At 38.9% G+C, this 23,799-nt stretch overlaps 1 protein-coding gene across 1 annotated transcript in view; it reads right to left on the bottom strand.

Moving 5' to 3' along the window:
- Nucleotides 1–5,881: 5,881 nt before the first annotated feature.
- The window catches only part of MGAT4D (MGAT4 family, member D), a 27,602-nt gene continuing 9,684 nt past the window's right edge, over nucleotides 5,882–23,799 (bottom strand). Inside the window, exons 5-14 of the mRNA XM_009328768.1 lie at nucleotides 23,112–23,225; nucleotides 21,732–21,807; nucleotides 16,474–16,585; nucleotides 15,416–15,546; nucleotides 11,434–11,541; nucleotides 10,346–10,539; nucleotides 8,164–8,242; nucleotides 7,965–8,043; nucleotides 6,465–6,577; nucleotides 5,882–5,908 (exon numbers count right to left, since the gene is read on the bottom strand). Coding sequence (XP_009327043.1) covers nucleotides 5,882–5,908; nucleotides 6,465–6,577; nucleotides 7,965–8,043; nucleotides 8,164–8,242; nucleotides 10,346–10,539; nucleotides 11,434–11,541; nucleotides 15,416–15,546; nucleotides 16,474–16,585; nucleotides 21,732–21,807; nucleotides 23,112–23,225 — 1,033 coding nt within the window. The remainder of the gene's footprint in view (nucleotides 5,909–6,464; nucleotides 6,578–7,964; nucleotides 8,044–8,163; nucleotides 8,243–10,345; nucleotides 10,540–11,433; nucleotides 11,542–15,415; nucleotides 15,547–16,473; nucleotides 16,586–21,731; nucleotides 21,808–23,111; nucleotides 23,226–23,799) is intronic.

Below are 23,799 nucleotides of genomic sequence, written 5' to 3'. Positions count from 1 at the left end.
GGGTTTGACGTGCATCAGCGTGTGCTCCAGCGTGGAGTTTTTGCGATACGCTTCGCCATGGTGGCCGTGGCCGGTGGGACCGTAACGTTTACAGATGGCGGTGCCGCCGCGCCCCACGCGCCTGCGGTCGGTGACCAGGGCGGATAAAGATGGGGGGGCTTCTCCATCACCAGTTGGAGCAATTTAGCTCAAATTAACAAAGCCCGGTATTACAGTTGGAGACTCACTCTAGCGATCGGTCTACGTTTGAGGGCTCGCTAAGTGGAGCAGCTATTGCATTAATTCCTGACTGATGTTTTGAAAGCCCCACCCAGGCCTGCTGGAGACAGCAGGTAGAGGGTTACCGCCCTGAGGAGCTTTCTGGCTCGGCTCCGGTCGGATCTGTACGCTCTGGGCAGCGTACAATTTACGAGCATTTAAAACGTCATCCATGGCAGCGATATTTGAAACGTGCAGGAGAGGGCTGAGACAAAAGCGATTCCTTGAGGGATCACGAGGGAGGTAGAAGCCGTTCTCGCTGCCCAGCTGCTGACAAACCGGGTCAGGGTTTGGTATGTTTGCACGTGACGCTGCGCCACTTGACGACTCACACCATCAAAGCCTTCCTCCTAGCCAAAGGCTGTAGGGGTTGCCGTCTTCATTTCAAGCTCAGCGTTCGTTCTGGACACCAACCATCACGCCAGTATTTGTGAGATGCACCATACAACTACAGCCACTGCCTTTCATTCTTGCTGTCAAATCTCTTTGAAGGGTGCATCTGCAACTCTTCACTGAAGCCTGCTTTTGGAAAGTACGCTCCTATGCAGCCAAGGGCATGTGTCATTGCACTATCAGCCATCCCCACAAATGCAGGCAGATTTCACTGCCCAAGAAATTCTTATTAAGGCGCATAGGCAGAGCTTTTCTTTCTATTGCATATGAAACTCTGGGTCTGTGAAAGAAAAGAAGGAAAGAAATACCAGAAATGTTGATAGCCATAAGAAAAAGGAGTACTTTTTTCTCATAACTCTAAGCCTCTTTCAGCCAGCGCTCAGGCCACAAGAATCTGTTTTATGTTATTTGATTCTTACCATGTTGAGGAAAACTGTCTTTTGGACACAACTGTTATGGCTTATACGCCATTAAGCTAAGCTCCCCCCCTCCTAAAATAATTTATAACTTCAGATAACTTTTACAGATTTCTCCATTTGGTTTATGTCTACCACATACTAGTTTGTTGACTCAGAACTGTTTGGAGTTACCGTTAGAATGTGTAATATGAATTGTAAATCCAAATGCTCATGTTTATTTTTGTGATATTCTCTCTTTCAAGTATTAAAAGGTCATTGTAAACTAACGCACAAGCACAAAACTTAAATTGATTATATTTCTATTTTGATAGTGTCATCAAAAATTAAGATTGCCTTAGATTATTACAATTACAAGCTCCAAAGAGCAATGTCAACTTCACAACTTAAACGCAGTGCATATTTATGTCACAGAAAAGCGGCACAATTTCTTCTCTTGATAAGGCTTAGCTAGAGGTGTCTAAAGATTGAAGTTTCTGTAGAACTATGGTACCATTTCTCAATCATGTGATTTGATGATTCTGTGATTCTAATGCTGATCAGAAAGATTCGTTATGCCTTAGTTCAAATCCTTATTTAATGTACTTTTGCAAAATGGTACCACAGTCCTACAGAAATCTTTAGACATCTCTAGCTAAAAAAAATTAAGGAATCTTCTTGAGCAATCCATCATGAAACAAAGACACATGAAAACTATCCTCGCAGCTTGAAATACACATACATCCTTTTAGAAGCGATTGCAGAATTAAAGATTTCTGCTTACTGCAGAATTAATTGTTAATATTCCTACTGTTCACTGTAAGGCATCTATGAAAGATTTATCTGGAATCTTACATTTATGCAAATAAATAATAGTTTTAAAAAAACCCACAACCCAAAACACTCTCAGACAAGACAATTGGGTTGTGCAACCAGTAATGTAGCTAACAAATGTCTGACTTATGAGTAATAGAAAAAGTAAATGTTGGGGAAAATTGGGATCCTTGTGTATGGGACACTATCCACTTACTTCCTCAAACATGCGAGAGAGAAGGTTTTAAATTCAGTAAGCAAACACAACTTCAACTTTGGACTAAGTATCTCCTAATTAATTTTAATAGATATTCTTGTTAAGAGTCTAGTCTCTTCTCAGTGTACATTTAGCACCCATTAGCATTTACAGTAGATGTGTGCTTGTACTAAGCTGTGCAAAAAGTCATAGTGACAGTGTTGAGGTTAGGGGCCCACATAATTAGTGGAAATAAAAACATGTAAAACAATCGGTAAAGCCAGGTTTGTCATTGCCTTTTGTATTGAAGACAAATGTTAGCGTTCCCCTTTCAAAAGTCCCTCAAAAGATTTAAGACAAGAATGGAGACACACCGTTCAGAGAAATGAGTAACTGTGCTCCAGTGGAAATCAAAATGGGTTGAATAAACCGTCATTAATATTGAATTAGCTTGAAAAACGTGCTTTCTTCCCACACAGGCACTTAACCTGATTAGGTACACGTACAATGAGCCTGAGGTAGTCAATGTTTTCGAGACTATGTTTTAAACCACATGAAATTACTGAAGTAAAACTTCCCGCTGAAGGAGCTTGGTGATCTGGTATGGAATCTGAAACTCCCTTCATAGTTCTTTTTTGACTTAGGCTTACTGCCTGTGTTTTACAGTTACAATCACAATGCCTACGCTGCAAAAGCCAGTCACCCATAAAGTCAGAGGATGTTCCTCATCCCATGGATCCGTTACCTGAACTGAAGCTTCCCACGAGGAGGCCTCTTTGCAGCCTTTAAACTGGCCTCAGAGCCGTGGTGTGCGAAGGCGCGTGCAGGTTCAGCGCGTAGGATTATTAAATGGAAAACCACAGGTAGGAACTTGCTTGCAGGGTGGAAAGGAAGCTGCACGTGTTCTGTAACCTCTCCTTGTCTAACAGAAACTGTTGTGAGCAAACCCAGCTAATTCACTCGGCAGTGGTGGTTGTTGCTATTAATATGCAAAAGTACGTAAGTGTACTTCCATTACAGTCCATTGTCGTGAACTTCCTGGGGCTGTACGGCTCACTATTCAGCTATCACTTCTTCAGTGAAAATCCTGGTTCCTCTCGTGAGGTTCCTTCGGTTTTATAGTGGAGCTGTGGTTCTGCAGACGGTGCAAGAAACCTCTGCACTCCACAAAGCACAGAGAAGAATCAGGACTAAGCAAAATTTTACTTTAACGGTGCATATGCAAGCCTTCATTATTTACTATGTCAACATTTAAAACCTCGTTTACATCGAAGTGATGGGAAGAGTATTCCGTGATTGCAATGGTTATGTAAAATACGTAAAAACAGAAACAGAATGAATGAAGCACAAAGCTGGCAGCACAGAATGGAAAATTTATCTTTACAAAGTATTTACAAACAGTCCCGTCACTTCCTAATATAATTTCAGGTATTCTGATGAGTTTTTTGAAATTATGCCTCAACAGTTAGAGTGAAATCTCATTTCACTGTGAAAATAAGAGGTTTTGGTTACAAAATTATTACCTTAGTATTTTCTGTGTTTTCACTGATTAATAATCGCTCTGAAATTTCCTCCTTACAGTGACACTTCCCTGTAATAAGTGAGTGTAATAAGCCTGAATGCAGACGCTGCTTCCAGCTTGTGACACTCTTGCAGTGAAAGCAATGGCAAAAGAAGATTTTACGTTTGTACTAGCTCATGCACTTAATTAGCAAAATGTTCTACAAGAAATGCTCTTTCTACTTCGATTTCTACTTCTTTCATCTTTTGATGGCAGGTGAAACAGGCCTTATAAGAGGGCAATTCAGACTACAGAGTTACAGTACATTTACAAGAACTTGCCATTCTGAAGCGTTTGACGAGATCCTGAAGATGAAGATAACCCCCATGCCACGATGCGATTTCAGTGAGGGTACTAAAAGCTGTGACATACTAAGAACTGAACTAAGGCATCAGGAGAAGACCTACGCTTTAATAATTTTCATACCCATACGAGTTTCTAAAGCTCTGCAGGAAAAAAACCCAAGTGTTCTGTAGGTTATCTGCTGCTTTGCCTTTTTGGGTAGAGAGCCCTATTCACTTCAGTTTGTTTTTCCCCAGAGATGCACTGGGGATTAAGCACTTCAGGTTAAGAGAGAGAATGACTTCCGAGAACTCAATTTTGTCTTCCCTTAATGTAATCTGTGTTTTATTCCCTAGTACAAGTTCTCGTGACGAAATGTCTCGGACTCCTATCAGCAGAGAAAAAGACGATCTGAGAGGCGATTCTGAGCATGGTCAGAGGGAGGCGGCTCTGCCCTTCTTGTGCCAGGTAGTTCGATGCAGAGCCACTTTGCTTCCCTTCTTTCCCTAGTTGCAGTTTTAGCCACTGCTTTTTCACCATCCACTTGTCTCAGTTTCACTAAACCCTTCTTTTTACTCTTAAGTGCTGATGGATAAAGGTGTCCCTCCGTGTATCTCTAAGCACTCTGGATTACTGCATTAATTCTCAACCTGCATTAAACTCTTGACCTCATGAAGGCTGCAATATTTGGTCCAAGAAATACATGCATACATACGTACATATAGATACCTACACGCACATATATATAGCACCACAGTATATAAAGAATGCTGTAAATTATCAAAATATTATTAGAGGTGGTCTTTAAAAAACCACCCTTCTGAACTGTTTTAATGTAAGAAAATTAATTTCATCTTATTCTAAATAAAAATACTCTTGCATTAAGAATACAATTCTACATTAATTTAACCCATTTAATACAAATCCATGCAAAAGTGTACAATGCAGCTTATTTCTCGCTGTCTGCTGTTAGGATGCAATGCACGTGCGGGAGAATGAGGGTGCAGTCGTGCTTCAAGTGCCAAGGAAGTAATACAGGAATTCTGCACATTAACGGGTAGGTGTCCAAGGTGGACTGTCATTTCCCGAAAACATTTCAAAGGAGACTACTGTGGTTTACCTTTCATTTTCCAATTTATATGGAGTTTTGCCTTGTGACCAAGATTTAATATCAGTAGATACTCATTATCAAGTTATAGGATCCAAAATTTTATTTAAATAGATTTTCTTTCTACAAAAATATAGTTATACATAATACCCTTATTATTTCCTGTAGTTAATTCAATGCACAATTCACTGAAAAGTTTTACAATCCTCTGAACAATACCTGTTTAAGTTTCAAGTTATTCAAATGGTAACTTGTAGGCACTTCCCATTTAAAAAAAAAAATTAAACATAACTTATGCTACATTAAGGCTGAAACACACTTCTGTTAAGTGTGAGATCTTTTGAGATTTTACATTTTCATATTGTAAAGTTGTTCCTGTCTCTGTGGACTGCTCTAAATACTTGCAATGAATATTGACAACTTTTCTTTCAGTTCTACTTTCCCTCCAAAATTGACTGGTGTTCTTAGTGGAGCTGGTTGAAAACTGTCCCCTTAATATTTTTCAAAAATGTCTGTATTTTTAGTTCTGGCGAAACTTATCATACTTTTATGCTTTAGACCCTGAGACAGCTTGTAACGCCTTATCAATTGTTTATAATAATATATATTGAAAGTTGTCAAACTAAGGTGAGATTTTTATATATGAAACCTTAATCATATATAAGAACATTTTATAGAAATTACTAACATAATCAGGTTTTTTATAGCTTCTAATATTCTTTATATAAAGATTTAATAGTTAACTCTTTCCTAATACACAGTATCAATAATCAAATGGGTTTGGATTTGTTCTTTTTACCCAGCCAGTTTTTTGTTGCTGTTAGCCTAGTTTTCAAGCAATCTGTAACAAGCGACACGTCAGAAATGTATTTTTTTCAGTTTTCAGATGTCTTGATAAGTACCTGAAAAAAACAAAATATGTTATTTTCTAAAATCTGCAGAAGCATTGCCTAAGACATCAGCTTTTCCCTCCTTCCAACTATGGCTATAGTTTAAGGCTGTAGTAATTCTCTTCAGTGTCTTCTGCTGAATATTTTCTACTTCTGGGTTCGCACACATTCAGACACTTGGGAGACATTTGAAGAATAAAAAACTCACATGTTCATCTGAAAATGTTTGCATATTATAATTAATATCCAAGATGGTGACTGAAAAAAGCTAGAAAAGCCTCCCTGTCTCCTTTGGTTGGTTTGTTTATCCCAAATTCTACTGGCTATACTTACAGCATTGCAAAAACTGGAAAATCATCCCACTGGAGCATTTCCAGCACTTTTTCTATGAAGTAATTTTAACTTCCTCCCTGAATAATTAATATAATTCTCCACTTGTGTGAGTTTTTCCACACAAAATCCCATTCAAAATTTAATAAAAATTAATGATTATCAATACTATATGGTAGGAAGAACTGAAACTCATTTAATAAAGCTTTAATTGAAATGCTTTTATTAACACGCTTACCTCACTAAGTATTGCCCACACAGGAGAATCAGAATTGACTGATAAACGAATAGCCTGTATTTTTCCTATTGACTGATTGATACTGCCTTCTGCAATCCCATTTTCAAAAGCCCCTAAATAAAAAATAAAACAAGACCCAAACAAACATATACTAGAAAGAAATACGCTTCCAATACTAGAATGAAATGTGCTTCCAAGTGAACTTATGCAAAAGCTCTAAATTACAAATTATAAATTAACTCCAGGGACACAACATTAGGGGGAAAAATCTTTTGGAAAAAGTCAAACAATAACAACTGAAAGATAAAGCTATAAACAAGAAGAAAGATTCATTCCTTCAGTTACAGCAACTAGGAGCTGGAGAAGAATACAAGAAAATAAAGACCCTATAGCTACAAATGTTAAAAAATAAATTTAAATATGTTAGTAGTGACCATATACGTATGGCACACATGGTCGCTTTAAATAATCTAAAAGAGCTTTTCTGAGAAGTATGATTATTTTTAAAAAGATACATTAGGAATCATGGACCAATTCTGATACATTTCTTCACTAGTTCAATGCTTTTTAACTAACCTTGTTAAAGTTTATGGCATAAAATCATTGCAGACAAATGAAAAATACTCATCCCAGGTATGATATTCATTCATTTCCTATCAACTTGCATGTGCAACTGTGAGTTGACAGCATTTCGGTTTGGATCTCTAACATGGTGTTGTTGGGTTGATGGTTGGACTCGATGATCTTGGAGGTCTCTTCCAACCTTAATGATTCTATGATTCTATGATTCTAATTAGAGCAAAACAGCCACGAGGAGGTGGGAGAGAGGTGCACAGCAAAGCAGACACGAAGCGTTGGTGAGGTGAAAGTGGTTCATTGGGAGAAAAGAGCAATTATGTGGTAGAAGAGACAGAAGAAAGTGGCAAGCAAAGCAGATCTCCCAATAGTCCGTTTTTGTTCACATAGTGGCGGTTTAGTTTAGGTAATAGTAGAAACCAGGCCTTGGCAAGCATGTGGAGAATCTGCAGTTCGTTTAAGCGAAGTCACACACCACCCTGAGGAAGGAAGAAGGGGAAGCAGGGGTGGGGGCAAAAAGGGGGAAGGTGCATCGCGTTATGCTTCATCTCATTTCAGGTTGGAGCACGAGTTAATGCTGTCACAATCGTAAGAAATCCTTGTCTTCAGCTAAGGCTGCAAAATCCAAACCAGAATCAATTATCCTATTAACACCTTGCAGAGACTGCAATTAGTTTTTCTTCTAATTAGATGCCTTGGCTTTTGCCACTGCTGGCAGGGTTCTTCATTATTTAAAACGAAATAGGATAGTCATTGGTCAAACATCACGTGCTGTATTATGCAGTAGCGCAAAGAGTTTCTTTTCCTTACTAGTTCACCTTGGAATGTTGTGTTTATTACTGAGTTAATGAAATTCTCAAATGCAGAAACATTTTATACGTAAGAACAAAATTTCTGTTTTTGAAGTGACAATAAACAATTTACCTATTTTTAAATATCCGTCTTTGGTTGCTGGGTAGTTAAATTTACTTCCATTGTCAACCAGTTCTTTTCTTAGCACTTCCTGTAAAAAATAAAACAATAAAATCTCCAGAAATACTTTCTAGGGCATGACGTTTTATGCTGAACACCATTCTTAAAATGAAACAGCACTGTGTATTACAGTTGGAAATAAGAGACTTACATCAGCTGGCAACACTTCCACGGTAGTGTTAAACAGTTTATCGCCAGGGTGCTCCATGTTTCCACTTCTGAAGAAGTACCTGATGATAAAGGTGTATTATTTCCAGGTATTTTATACTTTAGAAAAGTTCTACGGAAGTAATTCTTTCCAGTTTTGAAGGAAAGATTCAAATACCTTTTCTCTAATTAGTTGTGGGCTACAGAGAACAGAAATAGGCATTGAAACGTTCCAATGTGTGACCAAACCATACTAGAGGCTTTTCATTTTAAACAGAACAAGCATTAAAACCATCTTTCTCTGGAACCATGAATGCAGGTGTTCCCCCTTTTCAGTGCTCAAGTCCCAAATAAATTAACTTTCCAGGTTTAAATGGCTTAGGAAGATCTGCCCTCTGATCTGGTCCTACCACCCCAAGGCCGAGGTGAGATGGGCTTCTGGAATGCAATGGCAGCAAAAATCCCTGTTTCTACTAGACCATATGCTACATGCCAAGAGAATGCCCCCTTTTTATCAATACTGATCAATTCAGGTGCTTCTAAATAATCTCCTTTATAGCCAATGAGCAACAGCACTGTCAAAGCGAGAATCCAAGCAAAAACACCTATGGGATTTTAAAAAAATAAATAAATCCCTTTTTGGTTTTACATTTCTGGCATTAGTGTTCTTAGGTTTTTAGATCCAAGAAGAGCTAAGGAAAGTTAAAGGATCAGCCTCCCTCCTCTGGTATCAAACAATCAAGACCTAAGAAGACCGCCAAATATTATAGGATTAACTATACATTTTCACAGGTAGCAATGTGATGGGGCTGGGACCAGCCATTAGGCAATACCATAGGTAAGTGAGCTTCATCCAGTACAGCTTCCCAGTAACAGGAAAATGCAAAAATATAGGCTACCCAAGTTTCCCAAAGCATAAACCAGTTAATTAACAGCGTTGATCACAGAACGCCAGTGTTTATAACAACTGTCATTTAGTGCAGCTCACTAGATAGAGATACAGACTTGCTTTCTTAGATTTTTTTTAAATAAATGAGAAATCCACAATCTTTGCAGAAATGGAAGTCTCTTAGTTTTGTGACCAGTTAATGGAGGAAGTGTAACAACAGCGAAGGAATCTTCTCTCTGAGTATCATTACAGACATGGTAATTATGGTAATTCGTGTCAGAGAGACTCTCCTGGAACCGTATTTCTTGCTAGGTTAGTTTTAACTCAGATCTGTTCTCCAATCTGACACAGAGAGAAGAAACTTTCCTGAACCAAGCAGGACTGCTTCTTTTGGTGCCAGCCTCAATTTGTATTGTTCATAGAGTAAGTCCTTCTGAAAAACAGAAGCTACAGGTGTCTTCCTTTCAAAGACACCCAAGTTGAATGGTGTGAAAACAGAGAAGATGATAGTTTCTTTTTTTAGAATGAGAAAAACATTCAAGGTGGGACTTGGCTGTAGATCCAAACATGTGAAGTTAGAAGTCTGACTGTGACCCAAGTGTTCAAGCTCTCATTACAGGCAATGGAGATATGCTCAATACAGTCAATGAAACTTAGCAACTGACTCAGGTGACCGAGTAGAGAATGAGGTGAATAGCTGTCTAGCTTCCACTAACTGTATCAAGTGGATCTCTATCTGTCATGTATAGTGGGAGCTTACACACCTATCTTACGTAGAGATCTCTACTGTAAACACCTACATTCAAGTCTCTGAATCTTCAACTGAATCCCACCTTTATTAATTCACTCTACATTATTTCCCCACAATAGTGATATTTTCTCTTCGCTTCCACCTACGCTGATAAATGTCTGGTCTGGGACATGGCCTTTGACTTGACATCATGCAAACAGCCTTTCTGTTGACAACTGTACAAGTAAAGCTTTCACTGACTCCATTGATGAAATTCATTAGTTAAAAACAAATTCCTTTGAGAATTATCATAAGAGAATGCAAAATGTTTAACTGAAGAAATAAAAGGAAAAAAAATTTAAGAAGCTCTCCAATTACCAAGGAAGAAAGGTATTTCAGGAGGGGAATTCAAGAAGGGGAGCAGATAAAGAGCAAATCATGGATTTTTTGTCCGTAACGAGGCTATGGTTTATGTGAACAGTTGAGCACTGGTGATTTTGAACAGACTCAATCATTTCCAGACTGGGTATGTGTAGGCTTCCATATTCCATATCATGTAATACTTACTTTTCGACTTTTAGTGGACTTAAAAAGGTGAAGCTGATGTAGTCCCCTGCCACTGGAGCTGAAGCCCAAAAACAGTCTTTTCCTTTATAAATTTTTTCCAAGGTATATTGCTGGTATGTTCTTAGGCTTGTATCCACTTTTGCAGGTGGATTATTATGTACTTTATGTAGCACATTTTTGCCAAAATCTTTATCCTATTGGATATAAAGAAATGTAATTTCACTCATACAATGAAAAAAAAGTGCTCCAATATCTTGAATTACTACAGGAAGCTATTCCAGAAAGTAATTACCTCAGTGTCAAAAAATATACAATCTATTTCTAATAGAAATAGAATATTAATTTCAGTGTAATCACTGAGACTCAATGTTACAGTTTATAGACAGAGCTGTACTGACTATTTCTCAGTCGCCTAGATTTAAAAATAAACTTCTCCACAGTAGGCTATTTCATAGTTGTCTACTGTGCCTTCTGCCAGAACATCCGATACTGGTCTCTGCTAAAGGCTATGTGAACCTGTAGTCTGATCCAATACAGCAATTCGAATGATCTCATGACTAGTCTTAAATGGCGCCATCAGGACATCCCTGAGGTCTGGTGCTTCATTGCTCTTGTCCTATCAGATACGTGGTAGATCCACTGTTTGCCCTCCAAACTCTCCCTAAAAAATCTATGGCCGTCACGATAGCGGCACCCTTGTCCTGCCAGTAATACCTTTTTCTTAGCAGTCCCTAGTATTGGTAGTGTGGACTATTCGGCCAAAACAAACCATCGTAGCCATTTGTGTTTGTACAGTGCAGAGCACATGAAACCTTGTGCTGTGAAGAGCGTTCCTACATGCCATGAAATGCTACTATGACTGGTACAAGTGTTCAGATTAGAGATTCAAAGATGTTTGTGCAGAAGCAGTGTGCCCCACCTGCAGTTTAGATGCCAGATCAATATCCTCCCCCAAATCTGCAAACCAACGTCCTTGGATATGGAAATGCCATCTAATGCCAAAGATGCAATGCTTGAAACTGATTTGAGAAACAAGTCAGAACACAAGCATGTCATTTAGAAATATGGCATTAATTTCTCATCCTTACTTTCAAATTCTGTATCTTCCCAGCCAATGAAGAATAAATTCCCACATGCTGAAACAGAGATGGTTTAGCACGGATACGTAATTTTGCCTTTTCCTTTTCACAGTGTATCTGGAAAGAAAGTAAAAGGGAGTGAAGTTTTATTTAAATAAAGGAGAGACAAACTAAGTTCCACAAGGCAATTTCATTAGGCAGTTGAGGGTATGGGTCCAGGTTTTCTATCCATATTTAAATGAGCAATCCTTAGATTAACAGTCACCTTATTTCAAATACACTGTTTCTAGACCTAAACTCGTAATTCCACTCATGGTGCTATGCAGATTTGAAGGCTCAACCACCTCTATCTAATTCAGGGATTCCTGCACTGTATACCATCAATCACACCTCAAGAGTGACAAAAGTGGACCTCAAATCTGAAACTGATGTTTTTTAACTGTTTCTGGCAAATTTCATTTCAACTCTTGGCCTTGCCATATCATTCTAATTAAACTATTTTGACCAAAACTGACCTTCTTGAGATAGATTCTGGTTACATTTCAATCTTTATAATTTTGGCTATTTCTGCTATGTTTGAGAGGTTTATAATGTACTATACTATACTATAAGTTATGTATCTGTTCTCTTATAATTACATAAAGCCCTTAGATACTGTATTTCAATCCTGATTTTCCAGTTCAGTACACTTTGTGACATGACATGTACCGGGGAATTAAGTAACTGTAATTGGTACTAATTTCTGAGTTTCTTGATTTTTGAATGATAGCAAATTACTTCTTTAAATGTAATTTTTTGCCCTGTATCTACAGAGCAGCGTAGCTTGACACAATGAAGCAAACATGCTACAATAATTAATGAGACATAATGAAGCATAATGGCATAGAACAGAGCTAAAATGAGACTCCCTGGATTGTACTCTCGGTTCTGCCACAGAATTATTGTATGAGTTTGGAAGATCATTCAACTTCTCTGTATCCCATGTCTCACATCTTTAGATCTGAGAGGGTGATGTGTTTACCTCTTCAATCAAGTGCTTTCAGTTTTATAAAAGAAAAATGTTACATAAATTGTATCAATGCCTTCTAAAGCTAGAAGTGATAAAGTCTTCACTCAGCTGGCTTAAACACCAAAACTCATGGGGGATTTATGGTTTCCACAGAAGTACTAATTAAAAGTTCAAAACCACCTGGAAGGCTACAGAAAATACTAAGTATTTTTATGCTTGTCCACAGCAGATGTTCAGCAAAACAATGTAAAAACACAATACATGCAAATTGATTTATTGGCAGCTGTTTCTTTGAAAAGCAGACTATACTTTTGCCAGGAAAAAAATTGTAAGAAAATAAATTAGTGATCTTTCTCCTGACAGGGTTTGCAGTTCATCCCCTATAATAATGTAGTCTCCAGCATGTCTCCTTTTATGCTATGGCAGCACTACCAAAAGAGCTACTTATGGTAGCAGCTGAGAATAATCAGTAGCGCAGGACTGGTGTGGTCATTTGTGCAGAAACTGAGATAAGGCTCCGTGTTGAGTCAGGGCTCCCATCTTTGCAGCCTGCTAGTCCCCACTACACTTGATAGATACATGCCACTGCATATGGTCACAGAACCATAGAATGGTTTGGGTTCAAAGGGACCTTTAAAGATCATCTAGTTCCAAACCCCCTGCCATGGGCAGGGACATCTGTCACTAGATCAGGTTGCTCAAAGCCCCGTCCAACCTGACTTTCAACACTTCCAGTGATGGGTCATCCACAGCTGCTCTGGGCAACCTGTTCCAGTGTCTCACCACCCTCACCGTAAAAAATGTCTTCCTTATGTTCAATCTAAATCTACCCTCTTTCAATTTAAGATTGTTGTCCCTTGTCCTGTCATGACAGGCCCTGGTAAAAAGTACTTCTTATAAGCCTCCTTTAAGTACTGATAGGCTGCAATACGGTCTTCCCAGAGCCTTCTCTTCTCCAGGTTGAACAGCCCCAACTCTCTCAGCCTTTCTTCATAGGAGAGGTGTTCCATCCCTCCGATCATTTTTGTGGCCCTGCTCTGCACCCGATCTAACTGATCCATGTCTTTTTTGTACTGGAGACCCCAGAACTGGATGATGGTTCACAGGAGGCAAACATGATGAAGTTTCTGAATCACGCAGAGATCTGATGGCTCTGATCATCACAAACTGCCTTTTCCAACTTGGTGAGCAGCTGTAGCTGAATCTTGGTATGTTAAAACTCAGCTGAAAACATGTGCCAAACACCCATCACCACAGGATGGCCCATAAAAGGCACGAACAGGTGCCCCGTTGACCCTCCTGTGAGGCATAGTGTGTGATCACTTAGTGACACTCTTAGTTGCTTGGAAAGGGGGAAGCGTGAGGATTTCTGTCAGCTTGCCTTCTCTGGCGCCTGTAGGAAAGTCCGCTGCTTTAATCTGTCAAGCAGAGGAGGAGCAGCAGCTGGGATCTCTGTCTTCCTTCCAGCCTCCATTTTCTGCATTCCCATGAATAGTCCCAGCAGGTCACGCCACCGGTCATTCCCGCCCAAGGGCAGCGTGAGACTGACTTGTCTCAATAGGGTTTTGCTACCCACAGCAATTGAAATTGCAATTGCAGAAGTGAAACTCACTAGAAACTTGCTGATACCACTCTGCTTTGGCCTGGCCAGAGCAGGCTTGCACGAGCTGCCTGCCTGCCTGCCTTTCATGAACGCAGCTTCGTTTTAGGTATGAATCAGGTCTTAGAAGCTAGAACAGTAATTTAAAAAATAAAAGTAAAATGTTTCATCTATCGGATGGAAGTTGGCACATGTTAGACAGATCTGGAATGGGTGATGTTAACATTAATAGTATCTTTCTTTTTTTATTCTGTTATCACAGGCAGGCAAGAACCTAAATTAGAGGTACTTGAGGCTCACGCTAACTCCTATGAGCTGGCCTAACCCATGGAGTGGGATTTCAAAGCTTACTCCTATCTGTATGAAGTGGCAATGAAGACTCCTCAGTGGCATTACTAAGTGTAAAACCAGGGACCTTCTGCTATCCCCAGGAGTCACCTCTGTTACACAGTAAAACTTGAAGCTTGTTTGTTCCACTCCCCTCAATCTCCTACTCTGCACAACGCCTATCTGTCTCTTCTTCCTTCTTTATCAACACAAAAGTAACATGTGCGAACACCTGGAGTGGGGACTGGCTACACTAATCAAATAAAACTCTTGAACCGTAAAAACCAAGAAGGAGCAGAAACTCTGGTCAGTGCTCCATGGGACAGTCTGTTATACAAGAAGAGTGCCAGTAATGACCAGCACCAAAGACTGGCAAGAGAAAGAATGCAAAAGGACATAAAGAAATCCTTAACATATCATTGGGCTCACCTGTAGTGCTAGAAATGGCACCTTTGCAATTCAACACAAGTGTTTCTTGCATTTTCAGTGAAAAGTATCATTTAGTTCATTCGATCTACATGTTTCCCTGCATTTTTTTTTTTTCAGGCAAACAGTCAATTTTTTTCCCAGGTAGTAAAAGATTTAAAGCAAAACACTTAAGTTCTGCTTCCTGAAAGAAAGGAATTGGTAATGCAAAATTCAGAACAACTGTGACTGTAAAATTGTACTGACTTTCATATTAGAAGGTCAGCAGCAGATTATGAGAAGTGATAGTCCACACAGATCTACACATTCAAAATTTTCTTTGGTGCTGGAGGGTTGCCTATGTGACCAGCTGCAGGCAGATGTGAGCTTGTGCTGTCCGTGTTCTGAGCTGACGGAGGCAAACCAGCTCTGGTGAGGAAATCTGAATTTCTGTGAGTCAGGCCTCTCCACATGCCCTAATGGGCTCAAACACCGTGCCACTCTGTGCAGATCTGCAGCAGATCTTTCCCCACAAATTCCAAAGAAAGTCAGATTTGAGAGATTTCTATTCTGCTTTTTGAAAATAAATTATTTTGTCACTGAGACTGTTTGAATATTACTTATGTTCATAAATTCATAGACATACTTACTGCATCCTTTTCTGGATTGCACACTTTAACCCAGAGCAGGTGGTCTATAAGCCAGTCTATGGGCTTATCTTTATAGAACATGAGAAAAAATTCCACTATGAGTGGCAGGTCTCCTGATTTAAACAATTTTCCTGAAAGCAAGACAAGAAGTTGCATATTCAGACATTTTTATTGCCGTGCAAAAATCACCAGCTTTATGTTTACTCCAGCCTTAAACACATGGATGTAATTCTACTATTTAGAAATTTCACACAGGCTCCAGCTTTGGAGATTTGCTTATCCTCCAGCTGGTTGGGATTTTGAAAAGATTTCCATTCCATGCCTGGAGATATTCTCACATAGTCAACCAGCTGACTAATTAAGCATGCAGTTATATCTTAGTTCCAAACACAAATCTGCCAGTCACCTGTATCAGTGTCTCAGATGAAACGAAGTCTGAATAATTCCTCAGAATGCTAGACATGCAATTTCACTGGCAATACTATACTGAATATCTTTAAATTAAGACGTAGATATGAAAAATGTTGCTTTTAAAATACTGTCATTGTTCATTTAGTTCTCTTGCTATTTGCATTAGCAGATTTTGTTAGATTTCTTTGTTTGACCTAACACAAGATGTTATCACAAGTAAATTGTATTAGAACTGAATAAAAAATATAAAAAGAAACTTACTACTAAAAATAATAAAAACCCTTCCCTATGATATGGGACGCATGTTCTGCTCCACAAAGGAAAGGAAGCGGATTTTTTATAGATTGTTCAAATTCCATTCTTGAAAAGAAGACTACACGCTACAGGGGCACATAGTGCCCCGAGGTGGAACTACTTGCTTCTTATGGGAACCCACCTACTAGATCCTGTGCTGAGGAGACTCTGCATTAAAATGACAGTTTTAAAGAGCACAGAAAGTAAAAGACTTTCAGTGGGAGCTTTCCTGAAGAACCAAGGAAGTTTTGATATGTTAGTCCTTCCATGCTTTGAAACGTAATCCCGAGTGAGACCTACTCGACCTACACAGCTCCAAATCCAATTGACCCTGCTGAGGTCTTAATACTTACCAATAAATCCAAGCTGGGAGAACTCGAGAATCATCCACTCTTGGGACTGTTCAGCAGCAAAGTTTTTTATACTTTGAATGTAATCAGGTTTGGCTATAATATCATCTTCCAGCTGGGGAAAAAAAAAAGCAACAAAAAACCAGAAGGCAAGTGGTAGTGATGTTGCCATGTCAGTGATAACTGCATTGTGTTTGACTGCTGTACAGCGTGTACTGAAGTTGTGCCAAACTACAGTGGGTTGCTATTTAGCTTCTACGTATATCTCTGTTTCAGTATCATTCATTAAATATTTATTTACAGGAGTGACTATAACACTATGAGTGCTTCTCACTTTTTCGAGAAAGGAGGACTCCCTACCTTAAAGAGATCTCACTTAAAAGAAAACATTAAGCAAAAAGATAGAGGTTAAGGAAGAAGACAGCAGACAGTTTGTACTGAAGTTGTGTAAGCATTGATAAGCAGCAGGAGCAAATTGTTTGAAAAGAGAGGCGTCTAAAGCAGATGGTTAAAAGCTCTGTAAAGTAGCCTGGGCAGACTTTATCGTACCTAAAAGGATCCACAGAAGAACTGTGGATGATTACTGAGACGCTAGTACAAAGCAAGTTGTTTCAGGGAATACTAGTCACGAAAGAAGGAACATGCTGCGAAGCACACTGAAGGACAGGAATACATAGAGGCTTTGTAAAGGCTGACACTGAATACAGCAACAGAGCCAGGTAAAGGATACTCGGAAGAGGAGACTGACATCCATCAAGGAAATGGGAAAGGCCTGGGCTGCATTTTTGCATGGCTTTCAGAGAAGAATGGGGGATCTGAAAAGCCAGAAGCTGTTCCAGTTACTAAAGCTGAGGATAATGAGTCCAAACAAGGAGTTTAGAGGTAATGACACAAAGGAAATAAATGAATTCCAGAAATAATTAAGGAGCAAGTAATTCAGGGTTTGAATTCACTATGGGTGTGAAAAACACAGGAAGAGGAGGCTAAGCCTTCAGGAAAATGTTGTTGGGATGCAGTGTAATGATACAGTTAATTTAATCTAACTGCTGTACTTCATTGGCCCTGGTGCTTGTCTGGTGGCGCTGGAATCTGATTCAGAAAGTTAATGATTCTGGTAGAAAATGAATGCTATGAGAAGAAAAATGCATGGTTTCCTGCTGGTTTTGCATCCTCAACTGACTCAGCGCAGAGTCAGCAGCAGGAGCATGAGAGGCCAGGCCCACAGCTTTTAGCTGAATTTGGCCATTACTACAAGCGTAGGGCTGGCAGGGGAGAAATGCATTGCCAACAGTGAACCCAGGAAGACGTACAATGAAGTTTGAAAGAAAAGATTAAGAGATGTGTTTTGACTCTGTCAGCTTTTGCTGATGGTAAGATAACAAAAAATAGATAGATGGAGATGAACTGATCAAGATGAATGCTTATTAACAGATTCTGAGACCTGGGGATTGTGTTGAGGTGACAGTTATGCAGAAGAGAACAACAAAAAAAAAAAACCCAAAACATCAACTTACAAGAAATCTTGCATAACATTAAATGAGCTAAGAGGATATCCTGTCGCTAGATGTAAAGGGAGAAGAGCAAGAAATCAAAGAGAGTTGAGAATCCTTAAAGAGAAATTGAGGGGCACCCAAAAAAGGACGAAAGGCAGAGAGAGGAGTATCTCAAAAACCTAGTGAGACCACCATATCAAGAAACACTAGAAGAAAGCATACAAAAGTAGTAAAGATGAAAAATATGGAGGATGTGATGCAAAGTGGGTGTGAGTGTAGTTATGAACTGAAAGTTTTGCACAGTGAGAAGTCTGAAACTGCCTTTTCTGAAGCTGGCAGTTAAAAGTGAATATTGGAGAATGTAGTTTGATATCCTGTGTAGCACAGGCCGTTAGAAGTTGTTTATTCAACCCTGTACTGAGCCCGTAATTTGTGTTCAACTAAAGCACATCTTCTTGAAGAGCATCTGCCATTGCGTAGAGATTTCACTACCAGTTCTTTTTCAGTAATACTATGTGTAATTATCCTGAACGTTTAGTACGTGGTACCCTAATTCTAATCTGAATTTTTCTGGCTTCAGCTTACAGCCACTTGTTTTTCATATGCTCTTATCTACCAAAGGAGATCATACAGTGGCTGTACACAGCTGGATCAGGAAGTTTAAGATATGGACTGTGTAGTCCATTTGCCCCATTGCCATGAGAAGGCCAGCAGAGCACGGTCGCAGCTAATTTCCCTTCACCCATCAGTACTTTGGGATGAAAAAAAGATATGTGCACAATAGCAAGGCTATGTAAATTTCCTAAATGACAGACAATAAATGGGTTTCCATGCGTTTTTCTTATGTGGGTTATCTGTCTAAGAGAAGTAAAAATGAAGAAGCAACAAAAAAGTGGTAGCATACAATGGAAGTGTAGGCATCAGATAGGAAAGTATCTTCCTTTGTAAATTATATTAGGGTATTTTTATATTTTGAATCAGCATTCAATGAATATGTGAAGACTGTTAAGCTGAAAAATCTTATTCTCTCATTTTCCACAGAAAACAAACCTCCAATAGTTCATTCCATAAACATCTTTTTTTTTTTTTAGTACAAGCATAAAGAAAATTTCAGCTAAAAATGAGCTTTCATGAAAGTTATTCCTTTTAGGAACTGTACCAAAGAACAGGCTTGACCTAGAGTCTGGGGGGGGCGGAGGGAGAGGGGGAGAAAAAAATAAAAATCAATACAAAGACTCCTAATGACTTTCACTGAGCTATTGCTCAGGCCTTAAAACCATTAGAGAAACACACTAGAGATATTGTAATAATGGTGTACAGATAAGTGCTGCTGGCAATATATATTACTAGTATATACATATATGTTATATATGAATACACAAAGCTCCCCCAGCCTCCACAAGGGAAAAACTCATGAGGTGAAAAAAGCATAGCAGTAGTTCAGTTAACTAAGTTTGAAGTTTATTTCAGATTTTAACTGAGGATACTAAAAGATTTATTTAATGTTTTATTTTTGGTTCACCCGAGTGCTAGTAGAAAACACTTCCCAAAAACTGCTGTATCTGAGTTTCTCGAAGGTGCTTTCAGATTTGAAATGTTTTATCACTTCAGAATGAACTAAGTCTATACGGACACAAAGAACAAATGCATCTCCTCACTACTATTCAAGGATTCGAATGCCTGCTTTTACAGCTATGGTAAGATCCCATTATATTGCCTCTGACATTATTACAAGTGTCTCAAGGGGCTCTGGTGGACTCCAGGAGGAATAGTGAAAGTGGAAACAAGTATTTCAAAGTTCTCTTAGCTTTTTTATTGATTAAGAAAACTTCACAAAAAAGCCCAAAAGGAGCAGTAGCTGGTTTGGGGAGGGGGGGAAAGACAGGCAAAGTAGAAGAGATGCTTCAAGTAGCAGAGATGAGATGAGATGAGATGAGATGAGATGACTGATGGGATTTATTGTCTTTTTTCAAAGGTTATGTTTGATCAGTAGGTAAAGTTCATCCACAGTGTAACCCTGTTAGCTTCAATGGACTTCACAAAGCTACTTGCTTAAATCCTGATTCAGCAGTGTCCTAGAATGAGTGTTTACGTCTTGATTCAGCTAAGATCTTGCCTGGCTCAGGATATCCTGTAGACATCAAGAGCAATTGCATATGCTTATCTTCTTTCAAAATTCAGAAGTGAATACCAGTCACCCAAATTCCTGACAAAACAGTAAATAAAATCTAAGCTACTTCAAGTTTTCCCTAAGATTACTGAAGTAAATCTTTGTACCAGGCTGAGGAAAGGGATTTTTAAGTTATTTGCTTTCCATTAATACAAGGCTTCCAAATGGAGGGAGATCATGACTAACTTTATGGCAGCATGTGTTCCTTCTTTTCACCTGTACTCTACAGAGTATTTTCTGGGTAGACCAGCATCTGTGCTACAGAAGTAACTGCAGACTGGACACACAAATGAAGAAATGGATGTACTGAAGAAGTGGTAACGGTATGAGGAAAGCACAGTTTCTTTCTAAGAAAATTCTGAATGGAGCCATAACTACCACCAGGCCGTCACAATCCAGGCTTTGCTCCGAGTAACACAGTTCATCCTTATATAACGTCCCAGATAAGAAAACACATATTCTCAAATTTCTTTAAAAATACAAATACATTAAGTAAGTCATTTCCATGCAAACATGAATGCTTGGAGAACTTTATAATAGAAAGAGACATTAAGTGTCTGGCAGCGTGCTTAACATTTCCCTTCACCATGTTTCCCATGCCTTAATGCTCTAGTGCACTTAGTAAACTTGGGTAGCGTTCTTAAAAATACACGAAAGTGACAGGAAAATACTTCATTTTCCAGCAAACCTTAACTGTGCAATAGACAACATTTTTCTTTGTCCTCCCGTCTTCTGAGTGCCTATGCCAAATTTGAGAACAGACTCTTGAGTAGCCCAGCTCAAATGCATTTGTGTTAAATACTGACAAGAATTGTACGAGGAGCCTGCTCTTGCGGTCTTCTCTCCTGCTTCTGGGAACCTTGTGATGTACTTACGTGATACAGAGTCTGAGGCCTGTTCGAGCAGGAGAAGACCCAGGAAAACTAAGAACTAAGCAAAATGCTTAGTTAAAACTGTTGACATTCATGAGCTACATGAAATTTTATGGATCTGTTCCATTACTGAAGAGTCATGATAAATTTTGGAATCTCTGGTGGTGATTATCGTCTTTATGAAGTGCAAATTAGCACAAACCTAGAATGATGGCTAAACCTAAGCCTGAATGCATGGGGATCTTCTTAAAGCCTAACACTCTAAATCTTCTGGAGAATTTAGGATCTGTACCAACTTGCAGTTTAACCTTGTCTCCAGTATCACTATACCGGTATGTTTCCCTATCCGTAAGGGTTTTTTGGTTCACGGTGATCTGGGTTATAACCTGGAGCTACCACGACTGTTCTGTCTTGCTGCACCAAGTGAAAACACATTAAACTCTGACTTTCTTAACCTAATCAAATAAGGGTTTCATGCTTCAGTTACCTTGTTATTCGACCTCACAAATGACAGGAAGGTACAAATGGATTTAATCAAATAGTACCTGGCTGCAAGACTTACATAAACACAGAAATACGTGGATGCTTGTAAAGAGCACAGGCAAAATACACAGATGACGACAATAGCTTGCTGTTTTTATTGAGGCCTTTGAAACAAATTAAAATTGCCAAAGCTAATAATCAGTACAGATGTATTGCAGCTACTTAATGATAATGTGAACATACCTGTAAATAAAATGTTCCCTTAGGTTGGGCATATAGCATTAAAAAGCTATAATCCAAATTCTGTTTAGTTCTCCACCTAAACATAAGCAGCAAATTCTGATAAGCTTTTTGGGGGGGTTGCAAGAGTTATATCTATAATAAAAGCATTTCTAATGCTCTGCATTTTTTTCTCTACAGTAAAACTGTAAGGTTGAGTATTCTAACTCATTGTTGAGTGAATAAAAATTCCTCTATAATCAGTGTAAACATTTGTAAATAATTTGACTTTCCTATAAAAGTGAACATTAACTAAGCAAAAAATTTTTATCTGTATCAATGCAGCCTGAAACAAAACGTCTGACAAGTATATTTGTGTCAAATGACGTAAAGATTCTACTCATTATATTATGAACAGTAGAGATCAACACACAATGACTATTTAAAGATCTAAAATTAAGTGCTTTTACTGATGAACAGCACAGAAAACAGGTTGATAAACGTCATTTTCAGGTTTAAATGTAAACACAGATTTTTTTCTACAAAGTACAGTCTCTCATTTTACCAGAGGATGAAGCTGATGTTTGATAATCAATGCTAAAAGACTAGAGAGTAGTTTATCAGTATTTAATTAACATAAAAGTGTATCTGATTCAAATCTAATAATATCTGAAACTTAACTATAAGTATGTAAACGTGTTTATGCTCTGAAAGATATAAGGTTGATCTATAAACCCAATCTACATGCATACATACACTTGCTGATTTCCTTCGACCTAAACTCTCAGTACTGCAGCTCTCTTGCTGCACTGTTGGGGTAGCTTCTGATAAGTGATTGTTGATCAAAAGAAAATTAGTTTCCTCCAATAAATCAATTTGGTTAGGTTAGAATCTCTGTCTCAGTGAATTTGGGGCACATAAGTGAATGAAATCACCAGTTAGGATACATTATTAACAGTAGCATAAAAAGTCCACGATCACCAGAAGCTAGGTCAGTAATTAAACCCACAGTAGTCATTATGGGTTAGTTAAGGGGCCACATGGGGTTTCCTTTGTGTGTTCACAGAGCCTCTCCCTCATCTGCCACATAAAACATTTTCCTATTTTTTCCTTTATGACCAGATCATCTAGCCTACCGCCTCTTGGCATTATCCATCTGGTTTAAAACCTGTGGGATGCCTAGAGTCCACACCCAAAGGAGAAGCCTTGGCTCTCACCCTGAAGCTGACGTGCAGCATAGCTTTTGTCAAGATCCCCTTGTGTAATAATTTTTAACAAAAGTACACTTGAGGTCCATTAGCTCTGAAATATAGAAACATTATCAGCTCAAACAACGTTGACTTTTGCAGAATTTTCCATTTTATACTGTTAGCAAAGTTCTTAGGTTTTATATAGCTATCTTACCTTACTCTGTCCTCTGAATCCCCAAATGTTTTCTTCAGGTTGGAAAGTTCTGGATAATAAGAAGCAGGAGGAGAAATAACCTCTAGGACTCCAGACTGGATTTCTTTGGGGAAGCTGTGAGAAGAAGCTTGGTGAGACCCCATTCCTTGAAAAGACTTTTGAGGGCAACCACGGACAGCAGCTCCCCAGAGTTAGGTCTGCTCCTCCATAAGTGGAATTCACAACTCTAGCAAAGAAACTAAGTCACACATTGTAAATTAGGAACCAGGAAGGGGTCTTTGACAACCGTCAGAACAGGCAGGACTGAAACTCATCAAAGTCACAGAAAACACTGAAGAGAAGTGTGTCTCAGAAATCCTGCCCCTCCTGCATCTATAGATGCTTACTCATAATCCTGAGATGGTTGCCAAAACACAGCAGTAATTCACAACCAGATCCACTATCTAGAACTACACACAACTGTTCCCCCTTGCGTGAGCGCTCCTAGCTTCCTTACACTTGCTCTAACTCTCATTCTACATTCTAGCCAAAACGATACTGTCCTGGAGTAGGGGTTTGGTATGGGGAGTCTGGGTCTAGTCTCTGCTCCAAGGATTAAATTTTCCATTTAAAAAGTCATTGAAAAAATGTGTAATCAACTTTGGGAGCCAAACCTGGAAGTCAAATTCCCCCATTCCTCCAGAATATG

The sequence above is a fragment of the Pygoscelis adeliae genome, unplaced genomic scaffold (assembly GCF_000699105.1).
Source record: "Pygoscelis adeliae isolate BGI_AS28 unplaced genomic scaffold, ASM69910v1 Scaffold66, whole genome shotgun sequence".
NCBI lineage: Eukaryota > Metazoa > Chordata > Aves > Sphenisciformes > Spheniscidae > Pygoscelis > Pygoscelis adeliae.
This window is presented reverse-complemented; position numbering and strand designations above follow the sequence as displayed.